General features: G+C 42.6%; 1 protein-coding gene across 1 annotated transcript; it reads right to left on the minus strand.

Annotated features, from left to right (window-relative positions):
- Positions 1–5,671: 5,671 nt before the first annotated feature.
- LOC308316445 (palmitoyltransferase ZDHHC12-B-like) lies at positions 5,672–14,209 on the minus strand. Its single transcript, XM_080765081.1, has 5 exons — positions 13,874–14,209; positions 12,879–13,012; positions 10,974–11,060; positions 9,445–9,611; positions 5,672–9,006 (listed from the first exon to the last, which is right to left on the minus strand). Exons 1-5 carry the CDS (start codon positions 13,968–13,970, stop codon positions 8,691–8,693), a joined length of 801 nt encoding a protein of 266 aa, XP_080621207.1. The 5' UTR covers positions 13,971–14,209; the 3' UTR covers positions 5,672–8,690.
- Positions 14,210–14,621: the final 412 nt, after the last annotated feature.

Consider the following 14,621-nt stretch of genomic DNA (forward strand, 5'->3'; position numbering starts at 1 on the left):
AAAGTTCTACGACGGGAGCGTATTCATGGACAGTTATTTTTGCACAGCTCTTTCCCAAACAGGACAGGTTCGGTTCATGCATAGTTTGCAATACCCATGGCTGATTATATGCGGACTGTTTTCACTGTCATCCAAAGCCAACATCAGGCAAACTAGACACGGTCTTACAGGAGGAGCAAATTGGATGATTGTAACCCTTTATATTCTCCGTCACAAACGGCAGGGCCATTTCTCTCTCTCTCTCTGACTGTTTCAGTATTCTGTCCATTCACAGCAACACCATATCAACTCTACCATATATGTTAATTTAGTCTACATTGTATTTATGAAACGTGGGTAGGGATGAACCGATGTATCGGCCACATATTTGCCGTTATCAGTCAATATCGGCAAATAAAACGGACATTAACACCAGAGCGGCATAAATGGCGTTCCCCGTCCTATCGTATAGTAGCGCCCAGCACTCAGGCCGGAGATTAACACAATCAGTGCCGGAAGTCCTTCAAAATAGGAGCTCTGGGGTGCCGGAAAGACATGGCCGCTTTTACTCTGAAACCCATGACCCAGAAACAATCCGCTAAATAAGTGTGCTTTACATTGCTAGCTTACATTGCTATCGTTTTAATTTATACGATATATAATCCAAAAAGAGTTCATATTTTGCGGGAGAGACGGATGAGGAGCAGAAATGAAGCGCCAGTATATCGGTATATCAGTTCAAAACCACGGAGAGCGCCCTGGATTAGGAGAGACGAGTCATTCGTAACATACGGTAGACGAAAGGCGAATTGACAAAAAAAAAGGAAAGAATTCAGAATATTCCTCTCTCGCCCGGTATCATTGAGGATGCGCTAGGACATCTACAGACGCTAGCGCCAAAATTGTTATTTTAAACATCAGTATCGGCCAAGAATGTCCACATCGGTGCATCCCTAAACTGCCGTAATTGTATTAAGGGATTTAACAGACTTGATTTGAGAGAATTTGAGCATGCTTTATGGCCTTTTGCTTATTATGTTTTGACCTGTTTTAACTACAGAGCTACAGTCTAATAATAATAATAATAATAATAATAATAATAATGCCTATACTATGCATCATCACTGTGAGAGGCTTCGCCCACTGCCTTGACCCAACAAATAACAAGCTATAATAATAATAACCCTATTCCCTGAATACCTTTTATTTTTTAAATATGTCCATTCAACAGAAAGTATGTAAAAATGTATTTGTCAAGTCAGTTCCTCCTCACGGTAAAGACGTGTGTGTGTGTGTGTGTGTGTGTGTGTGTGTGTGTGTGTGTGTGTGTGTGTGTGTGTGTGTGCACGGATGACTCGCATCCAGTGTAGTCAGTATCATTTTACACTCTTTTTGAATGCTGAAAATAGCCGATCTACAAGCTCGAGCTTGTAGATCTGCTATTTTCAGCAAGTGTAAAATCAGCCATTACGACAGCATCAAGGCCCGCCAAAACACATTTTAGTCGACTAAAATCGTATGGTATTTAGTCGACTAAAACTAGACTAACACTAAAACATTACAGGTGACTAGAATGCGCATATCAGGCTACCAGGGCCACACTGTTTTCTGTCACATGTCGAGAAGTGCATGGCACTGTTGTTGTTTAACTCGTGCACTAGAAACAATGTAATCCGTTATTTAGCACTATAAAAAAGGAGCCATAGAGAATTCAATATAGCCATAATAATATTTTAAGCAAAGCTTAATCTGCGGGATTGACTCAGCGCTCGTGAGGTCAGTGCAATAAGTATAACGGTACTGTGAGAGCGGGACGGTGACGGCGTGGTTTTAGAACGGTGGTTTTCAACCAGTTGTCCCGGGCGGGGACCACCGGTGGTCCTTGTGAGGGGCTTCCAAGTGTTCCCCAGCTAAATGATGGAAGAGTTGGTAACCATGTGGACCCTTATATTGGGTCCTAAACTCTTGGGAGCGTAAATATGTTACACTCTCAAAGAGGGTTACCGGTACATTATTGTTAAAATGCTGCATTACTTAATTTACAAGAGGTCTACACAATTAGAGAATCTCTCCGACGTTACCAAGTACATCAATGCAGCATTGAATCGTGGACAAAATCGTATTCAACGTTCCGAAAAAAAAAAAATTCTTTAGTGTTTAGAGGTCTTGAGTCACTAAATCTTACCAAATGGTGGCCCGTGGTGGCTCAAATGCCCGAATAAATAATGGACCTCGACATGAAAAGGGTTCGAAAACCAGAGTGGTGTAAGAGATTGCCATAAACACAAAGGTCACAGGTTCAATCCCACAATGTGTCCATCTACATGACAGCACATGTATCACATAATATGGCACTTTGACCATAGATATTATGTATGGTCAAAGTGCCCTTTAGCGATACACTGAACTTGAGCAGTGGTGGAAAAGGTACTCACAGTTTTTATCTAAGTAAAAGTATCAATACTGCAAAATAAAAAATACTGTTACAAGTAAAAGTCCGGAATTCAAAATGTACTTGAGTAGAAGTACTAAAGTATTGGTATCAAAATGTACTTTAAAAAGTACCAAAAGTAGAACGTACTCATTATTGCAGAATGTCCCATTTCAAGTTTTCAAATGCATAACAAAATCTTTTGAAAATAGCCGATCTACAAGCTTGTAGATCTGCTATTTCCCGAAACTTCCTGAAATGTATATAGGGGCTGAAATGGTTACTGTACGTTTTGTAATAATGGTCCAGATCAAAGTATGTTTTCAAATTAATGTTGGTGGAGTAAAAGTACAATATTTGGACCTGCGAAGTAGTGGAGTACTTATGTACTGTATTCACTTTCCACTACTGCCCCTTTGGTCATTGTAGACCACTCTGGATAAGAGGACCAGGGTCCTGTTTTCGTCGGTGCCTTACTTAAAAGTACCCTAAACTTCAATTTGAACTATTTAAAAAATCTTCTTTTAAATAGAAAAAAAGTTTAGGGATAAGGGGTAGTAAGGTACTGGGCCCATAGTCTAAAATAGTGGTCCGGGGACCACCAGTGGTCCTTGAGGGAGAGCCTGTTATCTCTCCTAATGGTACCAACATCAATACAGCATGGAATTGTGGACAAAATAGTCTTGGGTCTGAGAGGTTAATTAATTGTCATCAAACGGTGGTCTGTGGCTCAAATACCAAATAAAGTAATGGTCCTTGATGCGAAAAGGGTTGAAAACCACTGGTCTAAAACCTCAGTGCAAAAGGCAAGCTATCGTTATTACAGGTAATAATTTAGCTAGAGTAGCACTTTAGGTTTCTGCTGCTGAAAATATGACACATTGCCATGTGAATGTATGTTGTATGTGGTGCGTCCCAACTAGGAATGTAGGCCAATACATATGTACTGTATACTAATAAAGATTAGTGTTTATTGTATCCTTTGAGTCCCGAATAAAATAAAAAGAAAATGAACAAACAAACCCAGTACAAAACGTGACATTTGTATTAAACATGGTTTGTCAAGGTTTGTCACAACATAATCACTGCGAAATGGTAGTCTGATACATCACATTGACCTGATATATCGGAGGCCCGGAAGATAATTCCTCGTTCATTTTTTCCCGTAGACGTTTCAGAAAGTATTTATTTAAAGCCCTAACCACACCAAAGGGTCACCATGCAACTCCTTGGGTCCAAACGGTTGCATGAAGGAGTTAACGCTAAAACCGTCTCGACCCTTTGGTGTGGTTTGGGCCATTGAATTCCATGCGTTGAATCACTAGGGTCAACGTGCAACGGGACATATCACACCGCAGGGACAACGCTAAAACCGTCTCGACCCTTTGGTGTGGTTAGGGCTTCAGCCTCGGACAAAGCCAACTCGGAAGGTGACAAATCATGACAATAAAAAACACAATTCTTTTGGGCCGAACAAATAATTAGAAAAAAGAAAAACAACAAAAAAGGTGTTGTACCCTGCCCTTTTTTCTTCTAATTATTTGTTTGGCCCACGCAATTGTTTTTGTTGCCTGCTGAAACCACTAATGAGTTGTCACCATCCAAGTCTTACAGGTCTCTAAATAAATACTTTATGAAACGTCTATGGGAGAAAAAAAATTATGTGAAATTCTCTTTCGAACCGCTCGTCTGGGGCGGGACTGCGACACTATACGGACACCAATATGGCAGGTTTCATTTCAGGTTTTTTTTTAATAGATAATTAATTATCCAGTGTAATTCTATGTATTGTTTTCCACATCTATATGTTTTTAAACAAATAAAAAAATAACATTTCAAGCACTACTCTCTAAACCTAGCCTCTGCGACTTCCTGTATGAGAATTCACGCTTTATCAAGTCCCGCCCCCGTGGTTGTGCCCCTCTTCGCACCCATTGGTTGCCGTTTCGTGGTCGGACAAAAATCCTCTCTCTACATCCACTACCATTGAAATAACATGTTTTTCAGTTGCTTCGTTTTTCAGTTGCACTCAATTCTTATTTTAAACTTGGTGTCAGTAAAAAGGAACATCACAGCATGGGGACTGCAGGGCAAATCATGTTTGTTTTTAGTTTCTTCCCAAAAAGACGTGTCAACATAAACAAGGCGTAAACAGGGCGGAACAAGGCATTAAGAGTCATGCTGGTTAGTCAGTCAGGGACCAATCAGAAGGCTGACAAAGGGTGATATTGGCATTGAAAAATCTATATCAGACAAGCTAATAATCACAACCTAATCAACTATATCAAAACTACAGCACATGAATTAACTACAAACAATTAGGGAACACGATCGAAATTGATCTGAAGTCATTTAACCCATTCTGGGCGGGAACCCCTTTTTGTTATACTTTAGCTATTGAAAGATAGCAGATCTACAAGCTCATAGCGTCGGTGCCGTGCTATGAGCTTGTAGATCTGCTCTTTTTAGAAAAATTGTGAAAATGTGCCTCTAATCTTTGAATATATATTATTACAGAGTGAACATTTTAACTCAAATCTTTGCTTCTGGGGAGGTCCCTGGAAAAACATATTTTCAGATGGGGGGCAGAGGCATATTACATAATAGGTTTTGGGGTCCTTGACATGAATTTTTTAAATTTCGACGTCACAATCAATAAGTAATTGTTGTGACACTTGGCATCTCATTTGGTAAACCGTTGCACCTTGCCCTCATCTGGTCATTACACAACGCATTGTACAACAACCCACCTCCCCGCCCACAGGGCGGCACAATAAAAATCACACAGGAGGCCATTACATAGCATATATGACCAGAGATATGACACCGATAAAACACAAATATCATCAATTAATCATTAAGAATAGTGATTAATCAAAAAATTATCTTCATTTCAGAGATTATTCGTGCAGCACTAAAACAGACCGTAGAAGTGTCGTATTTTATTGTCCCCAATATAACGAACAATAAAGGTGGTTGCACACTGGGCGTGTTTTTTTCCCCGCAAAACCGATGGAGAAACGCCACTAAAGAAATCCGAAAAACGCGCTGTGTGCGCGGGGACCTTAACCCATTCTGACCTGAGATCAGATTCATACGAGGTTTCCACTGGACACACACTGGTCTGATTAATCCATTCTGACCTGAGATCAGATTCTAGAAAAATGTCAGTCGTTCTTCGATTTTTCAAAAATAGCAGACCTACAAGCTCATATCGCGCCACTCGGTGGCGCGATATGAGCTTGTAGATCTGCTGTTTTTCAATAGCTAAAGCATAACATGATGCTAACACCAAAATGGGTGCCCGGTCAGAATGGGTTAAGGGGTGCAAATGGTTGATGGCAGGGACCTGGATCCAATGGTACTGCCGAGACGTTTGTTTTAACCCACGTGGAAAGGGCCTATAGCCGTTTCTTCTGCATAGATAAGAGGACACTTTTATGATCATCTTAAATGTCCTCCTGACTCAATAATCCCGTTAGCTGCCACTATCAAAGGACAGCGATGGTTCAAAGCAGGTTGGAGCACACACAATTCATTTTCAAACATTTTCCATAACTTTTCCCAAGTTTTCCGAGGCCTACAGAAATCATATAGTCCAATAATAAGGCTCTTAAACGTGTGCCATCGGCGCACCAAGACAGACTCGAGTGAAGGTGTCCCGTGACAAAAATAACAGATCTACAAGCTAACAACAAACGGATCATCACGTTAGCAGCTTGTAGATCGATTCCGATCTATTCTCCCCCTCCCAACTCCACACACGTCTTCCCTTTCTTTTTTTCCTATGGAAATACCGCATGATAGAAACTATGCACTAGAAATTAATTTCACACCTTTTTCTTTACCTTGTAAAGACGCAGGAGCGCAAAGTACCAACGAACTGGCCAGATGTATGGAGTGTGACTGGAAGCCACGATGGAGGGCTCGTCTCGACCTAGAGAGAGACGTGTGATGTGACAATAAAGCCCATTCCGATTCTATTCCGTTTGTTTGTTTTTTGGGGTAATGTCTTGTCAACTATTTATATCCAAACATTTTGATTTGATTTCCAAACATTTTCCAGGTCTGGAAAACTTTCTTTCCCCCCCCCCCACCCCCCAAAGTAAATTAGTTTTTTAACATTATCAAAAATGTAGCTTTTCTGGGATTGTTTTCGGAAATTGTTTTGATAATAAATAATGAAAACAAAAAAGCATTATAGGGACCCATGAAAATGTGTCCCGCGACCCACACATGGGGTCCCGACCCAGCGTTTGGGAACCATTGGCTTGTTTACATGACCCATATTATGTGGCGGTAAATGGACTTTGTTCGCACAGCTTTTCAGACACCAACAGACACAGCCACGTTGTCTGAGGATAAGGCCTATTCATACTCCAGTTTTCAGTGATATGGTGAGTCGGTGACCACCGAAAACTACAACATGGCGTCACTGAGACGCGGTGGTTAAGCGACTCACCGCTCACCCAAACACAAACACATCCCTCTTGTTTTTACTAAAACTACAACATGGCGCCACTGAGACGCTGTAGTTAAGCGACTCACCGCTCACCCAAACACATCCCTCTTGTTTTTACTAAAACTTCAACATGACGTCACTGAGACGCGGTGGTTAAGCGACTCACCGCTCACCTAAACACATCTCTCTGTTTTTTTTTTTAACTAAACCACCGTTTCGGTGTTCACCTTATCACCTAAAACTGGAGTATGAATAAAGGCGCACTTGTCGGTGATAGCTTATCACCGAGGTGTAGTTTTCTTTTAAGGTTAGAAAACTACAACATTCCGTCACTCGTCACAGTGATCAGCTATCACCGTGGATCCGGACACATCTCTCAGTTTCTACTTTTTCCGACAAGTCCTTTCACTCTGGGGCTAACATGTTGTTCACCGATTGGTGGGCAGCAGTGTTGATTTCGTCGACTAAAACTAAGATGAAAAATGTTCGTCGACTACCTTTTTTCACTGACGAAAACTAAATAGAAACCAAATGAAAACTAAGCTGTGACGACTAAAACTACATGTATTGACAATTTCGTCAACAAATAAAAACTAGACTAAAATGTTAGGAAGGGGCTAGTGGACAAAAGATCCAGTATATGTCATTTTAGTGTGAATTCAGTCATTACGACGGCATCAAGGCCCGCCAAAACACATTTTAGTCGACCAAATCAACTGTAGATTTAGTCGACTAAAATCTTATTGCGAACGCAGTGATTTGGAACGCAGTGATTGCGAAAGCAGTGAGCACTTACTATGAGACCTAGCAGATCATGTCTGTCTGTGTGTCTGTCTGTCTGTCCCGCTTTTGTGCCCATATATGGAGCTGAGTGATTACGTCACCATGACTCAGCCATGAGTCCCCAAAGCAGCTATACGTCCAAAACCCAAATATGTACGTCGTACGAGCTGCGTTCGCTTCCCGCGTTTGCGCGTCTTACTGGTGGTATTTAGTCGACTAAAACTAGACTAACACTAAAACATTACAGGTGACTAAAATATGACTAAAACTAAATGAAAACCATTCAAGAGACTATGACTAAAACTAAAATCAAAATTTGCCGTCAAAAACAACACTGGTGCCTCATAGGAGGGCTGTGTGGGTAGTTCAGAAACCCGTCCATCGATGGGGAATCCAAGCTAATAGAAACTGCAGGCTTTCTATTCCTGAAGTTGCAATGCAATAATGGAAGCCATCGTTCTCACGATAATACAAATCGAAATATTATTATTATTTTTAATCTTGTTTAAAATAAATCAGCTTAACGATGATGTCACTGGTGGACAGGTTTCTGACCCAAATGGCCCTTCTATGAGACACGGACTGAGTAGAAAGAAATGGTGGTATTTTATCATGAACATTAGTGAGGACCAATTATATGACGATAGGTTGAAAAGTGGTCCTTTTTTTTAAAAGATATTTTGATGGCTTTTTGCCTTCATTTCGTAGGGTACCGGTACAGTACTGTAATGTGACAGGAAAGGGGGAGGACATGCGGCAAAGGCCGACAGGCTCGGGACTCGAACCTGCGGCACGCCGTCAGGCTGGATTACCGGCCTAAGTGCCTGGACCACTCGGAGGCATATTACATATAGTCGGGTCGGTGGCCAATTACATATAATTTTTGAGGTCCTTGACATGAACTATTGAGCACCACTGATACAGAAACATAAGGTTTTTCAGAAAAATGTCAGGATTTTGAAGACATTTTTTTAAATTTGGACGTCAGCCCAAAATGGGTTAATAATAATAATAATAATAATAACAATAGATAAATCAGACAGGAGTGTGGCTGTTCCTGTTGTACGCGTGCTCCCAGACGACCGTGCGGCAGACACAGAAGAAGTCCCACAGGTTGCACACCACGCCGCGGTCGAAGGGGTTCTCGTCGTCGCCGGCGTTCTTCAGGTAGGAGATGCGGTGGCGCGACATGAACTCCCAGGTGGTGGAGTTGACGGACACCAGGTAGAGGTGGCAGCCCAGCAGCATGGCCGCCACCGCCGAGAACACGCCCAGGAGGCCCAGCGCCACCGCCAGGACGCCGTTGAGGCCGAGCCACGCCCGCCACGTGGCGGCGGGCGAAATGCCCGTCCTTGTGACAAGAACACACACACACACCAAAGAACTTTAGTATGTATAGTGGGCACGTGGTTCCCCCCAAAAGTGGGGTTCCTGGGGGATCTGCCCAGGGGGACCTTGTTGAGGGGAGTTCCAGGGGGGTTGCCCCAGCTAAATGATAGTTAGGAACCAAATGAACCCTTATATGGGTCCATTTGGACCCTTATATGGGTCCAACACGTCACTTGGTGACGTGCTGTAAGCTTGTAGATCTGCCATTCCTGCTATTTTTAATGTATGAACATTTTCCAACATGGAAACGATTAATTGCGAATCTCTCAAATAATTGCAATGTTTCACCATATTCACACGGCGTCCAATTTCTTCTGACCTGGAAAATATGACGCTAGATCAAAATGGCCGCCGTGTGAATACATACAGTATTGTTCTCCCCACCACATACTGTACGTACAGCGCTATGTGAAGAGCCCAGAGCAGAGCGACCAGCTGCACTGTCAGGTAAACGATGAACCAGCGATGGTTCCTCTCGCCCACGCAGTTCTCGATCCACGGACAGTGGTGATCGAAGCGGTGCACGCAGTGCTTACACGTCTGGCAATGCCTGGCTCGCATAGGCTGCTGCTCGACAGAGAGACAGACAGACAGACATAAAGAGAGAGAGAGACAGAGACAGACGGAGAGAGAGAGACACACACAGAGACAGACATGTAGACATATCTCGACAGAGAGAGAGACACACAGAGAGACAGACAGACATAAAGAGAGAGGGACAGAGACAGAGAGACGGAGAGAGAGAGACACACAGAGACAGACAGACATAAAGATAGAGAGACAAACAGAGAGAGACGGAGAGAGAGAGACACACACAGACAAAGAGAGAGAGAGAGAGAGAGAGAGAGAGAGAGAGAGGGTGACAGAGAGATAGGGGGGGGAGCATGTATTTTTTTTATCAAGAATGTAATTCCTCATTGCTCATGTAAAGTCCAAACCACACCATGACAGCAATGGGTCGCTATGCAACTCCTTGCAGCCAAACGGTTGCGAGTAGACGCATGTAGTTGCAAGCAACCATTGAATTGAACCAATTGAATCACTCGGGTGGACTTGCGTCGACATGTGCCACCATGCGCCGTCGACGTGCAACAGGACAAACGCTAAAAGCGTTTTGTTGCGTCTCGACCCATTGGTGCGGTTTGGGCTTATAAGAGACTTACAATGAAAATGTGTTGATGGTTCAATATATGATCCATATGCATTACGGATTGTGATAGCACACACGTGTGTGTGTGTGTGTGTGTGTGTGTGTGTGTGTGTGTGTGTGGTATCACAATCTGTAATGCATATGGATCAGATATTGAACCATCAAAACATTTTCACACACACTTGGTTATGTGTGTGTCCGGATATTTAACTATTTTACCAGCAAACTATGTCTTTAGAATAAAATGTGACCTGGCATTCTGGCTCACAGACTTTTAGCTGCATTTTTCTGTCTGTCTAGTGAAAGTTTGAGCATTAACCAACTAGTCGACTAGTAAATCCACTAGTCGACCTTGTTGGTACTAGTTGACTAGTTTTACACATAATAGGTAGTTAACCCATTCTGAACGGGAACCCATTGTGGTGTTAGCATCATGTTATGCTTTATCTATTGAAAAATAGCAGATCTACAAGCTCATAGCGCGCCACCGAGTGGCGCGCTACGAGCTTGTAGGTCTGCTATTTTTGAAAAATCGAAGAACGACTGACATTTTTCTAGAATCTGATCTCAGGTCAGAATGGATTAATCAGACCCAGTGTGTGTCCAGTGGAAACTTCGTATGAATCTGATCTCAGGTCAGAATGGGTTAAACAACTAGTCGACTAGTAAACTAGGCAACTAGTCAACTAGTAAAAATGACTAGAAGTGAATGCCCTAGTGACAGTTTGGTATTTTTTCCAAATGGACACTGAGAGACCAGCGCCTGTGAAAGCAGATACCTGTAATAGACAATAGCCACAGCGACGCAGCCTCGGGGTGGACTGGGGTATCATCACCTCCAACTCCTCACTCAACCCTTGAGGGCTCTGTGTGTGTGTGTGTGTGTGGGGGGGGGGGGGGCAAAAAAGGCAAATGTGGGTCACCTTTATCCACAGTCCAAACCACAATCCATGATTAACACACTGTGAAATCCTATGTATTCCTTTGTATCTCTCAGAGTGTAAAATGAATGAATTAATGGATGACTTTATTTAAGTGTCATGCCACCTCGTGGCCCATCCCTCATGGGGTTATAAGACACCTTTTCAAACAGTTACAATTATTCGGATATACACGTCTTTTTACGCTGGTTACCAGTAATGCTGATCGTCTACTCAACATGAGTGCAACAAAACAAAACAAAATATACAAAACAGCCCTTACTGGCTGTACATTGCTTTTTTTCCTTTAATAGGTCCCAGGCTTTTTTCTCTAGATAGTTTGCCAATTTAAAGATATTGTGCATCATTTAAATCCATCATATCATCATAGGTTATATTATTAAACAGCTTTTCTCTGACCCTCCCACAAAAGGGACAATACAAAACAAAATGACACTCATTCTCTATTTCATTGTACAAAAATGGAACAAAATGTATACCATCTTTCACTTTCAACTAATTTGAACAAATAATATTTTTACAATCTAACTAGCAGGTGTGAAGTGGCTGGAGGTTGGCCTCTAATCTAACTAGCAGGTGTGAAGTGGCTGGAGGTTGGCCTCTAATCTAACTAGCATGTGTAAAGTGGCTGGAGGTTGGCCTCTAATCTAATTAGCAGGTGTGACTGACGTGGCTGGAGGTTGGCCTCTAATCTAACTAGCAGGTGTGAAGAGGTTGGCCTCTAATCTAACTAGCAGGTGTGAAGTGGCTGGAGGTTGGCCTCTAATCTAACTAGCACGTGTAAAGTGGCTGGAGGTTGGCCTCTAATCTAACTAGCACGTGTAAAGTGGCTGGAGGTTGGCCTCTAATCTAACTAGCACGTGTAAAGTGGCTGGAGGTTGGCCTCTAATCTAACTAGCAGGTGTGAAGTGGCTGGAGGTTGGCCTCTAATCTAACTAGCAGGTGTGAAGTGGTTGGAGGTTGGCCTCTAATCTAACTAGCAGGTGTGAAGTGGCTGGAGGTTGGCCTCTAATCTAACTAGCACGTGTAAAGTGGCTGGAGGTTGGCCTCTAATCTAACTAGCAGGTGTGAAGTGGTTGGAGGTTGGCCTCTAATCTAACTAGCAGGTGTGAAGTGGCTGGAGGTTGGCCTCTAATCTAACTAGCAGGTGTGAAGTGGCTGGAGGTTGGCATCTAATTGCGAACGCAGTGAGCACTAACTATGAGACCTAGCAGAACATGTCTGTCTGTCTGTCTGTCTGTCTGTCACGCTGTAACACCACCTGCCCGCCACCAGAGGGCGCGGCTGTATCACACAAAACACACACACACACACACACACACACACACACAGAAACGAATGTACGAGCTGCGTTCGCTTCCTGCGTTTGCGCGTCTTACTTGTCTAACTAGCAGGTGTGAAGTGGCTGGAGGTTGGCCTCTCGCTGCTCTTCTGTTCACATATAGACATATAAAAGGCCTCTTCCGGCTCCGCCTGTATCTTAACGTTGTTTTCGTCGACTGAAACCAAGTTGAAAAATGTTCGTCGACTAAATATGTTGACAATTTCGTCAACAGATCGGCTATTTTCAGCAAGTGTGAAATCAGTCATTATGACGGCATCAAGGCTCGCCAAAATACATTTTAGTCGACTAAATCAACTGTAGATTGAGTCAACTAAAATAGCAGAAGGAAAACTATTCAAGAAGCTATGACTAAAATCAAACAAAAAATGCTGCCAAAAACAACCCTGATCAGAGCCTACCTTGACGGTGTCTGTGAGAACGAACCCCGGGTCCATCAGAGACACGGTGAAGTACAGCATCACCGACAGCAGCACGAGCAGCGAGAACAGAATGGGCTGCAGCAACTCTCCGTGCTCTTCACAGCGCCGCAGATCTACAACAAATGCAACCATACAGGCCTCTGTCACGATTGTTACATACCGGTAATCGTCTGAACACAATAAGGGCCTTTCTTATTGTACATGTACAGCACAGTACAGTGACCCCCACATGGTAACTCTGTCATTTCTCAAACGTTTCAGACGCAGGGCGGCTCGCCGGAACCGGCCCGGCCCCCTGGGCGCATTCCTGGGGGTCTGGAAGTTCCGGGGGGCCCCCACACGGAGTTGCACCACTTACTTCACAGTACGGGTGTGATTTTTTTGGATTTGGACACCTTCCCATTATACAAAAAAAGGTAAAGAGCTAAAAGAAACCCCCAAAGGTCCCTCAACGCACCTTGAGTAGTACAGGACCACAGCAAAGGTAGTATTTAGGGCTGTTTCTGGTCATATTTTTAGTAAGTTCCTGACAGAAATATGTTGACAAACATGTTCATCACAAGGGCATGGTGGTTTTCAACCAGTGGTCCGGGGACCACCACGTGGTCCTTGAGGGGGTTCCAGGTGGTCCCCAGCTAAATGATGGAGAGTTGATAACCAAATGGACCCTTATTAGATCTTTAACTATTGAGAGCGTAAATGGAAACCAAAGGTTTACAGAATGTAGAATGATTGTTATTTTGCCTACCATATCAATACAGCATGCCATAGACAAAATGGCGTGGACAAAATCTTTGCAACAATAACAACATATTCTTAGACACAAGTTTTGGGTCTGAGAGCAGTGAGGCTAAAATGTCATCAAATGGGGGTCCGTGGCTAAAATGCCGAATAAATAATGGACCTTGATATTATGTCCATGTAATAATAATAATATTAATGGCTTGTATTTGCATCATCATGACTTGACTTACCCGTGTTGTGTAAAAACAGTATTAAAGTTATAACCCAGGTCAGGACCGTGTGTGTCGTCCTGATCAGAAAGCCAGTTCGGAACATGTTCTCCAACATTTTCAATAATTGATCACTATTTTATTGGCTAAGCATTTAGCTGCGGTGTTCAGTTTCTCTCTAAACGACACAATGATTCATTATAGATTCAATATAGCGATGCGTTGCTACCAGCCCTTTAAGTAGTTAGATTGTTCCATTGCGTTAAGTCCTTTAAATAGAAGGATTTGATTAAGTTTGAATTGTTCAATGATCTAACATCGAGCCAAATAAACTGACTGAGTCGGTCGACCACTCCTGCTTCCGTGTTTTGTTTTTGCTACGGACAGTCGTTTGGGACAAACTGCTTCATTCTAATGCAGTTCAACACGGGAAGTCATTGGCAAAACAAAGGAAAAACAGCGCCCCCTGTCAGTCTTGAGAGACTACTAATGCCGTGGCTCCACCGAGCTTCTGGGACTCGATCATGATTTACCGGTATTTACTAATTTTAAAAATGTACTTTTTAAGTATCAATACTGCAACTAAAATAGACTCTGTTACAAGTCCGGCATTCAAAATGTATTACCATAAGTAAAGGTAGAAAATATTAGGTATACTATTGGTATAGTAGTAGAAAGTAGGCTACTCATGTGTGACAAATCACAAGTTTTCAAATCAAAATAAAAATCTTTTGTCAATGAGTTTAATATATAAAAATCTTTTGAAATG

This window comes from Protomyctophum bolini (genome assembly GCF_963924005.1).
Source record: "Protomyctophum bolini genome assembly, chromosome: 6".
Classification (NCBI taxonomy): Eukaryota; Metazoa; Chordata; class Actinopteri; order Myctophiformes; family Myctophidae; genus Protomyctophum; species Protomyctophum bolini.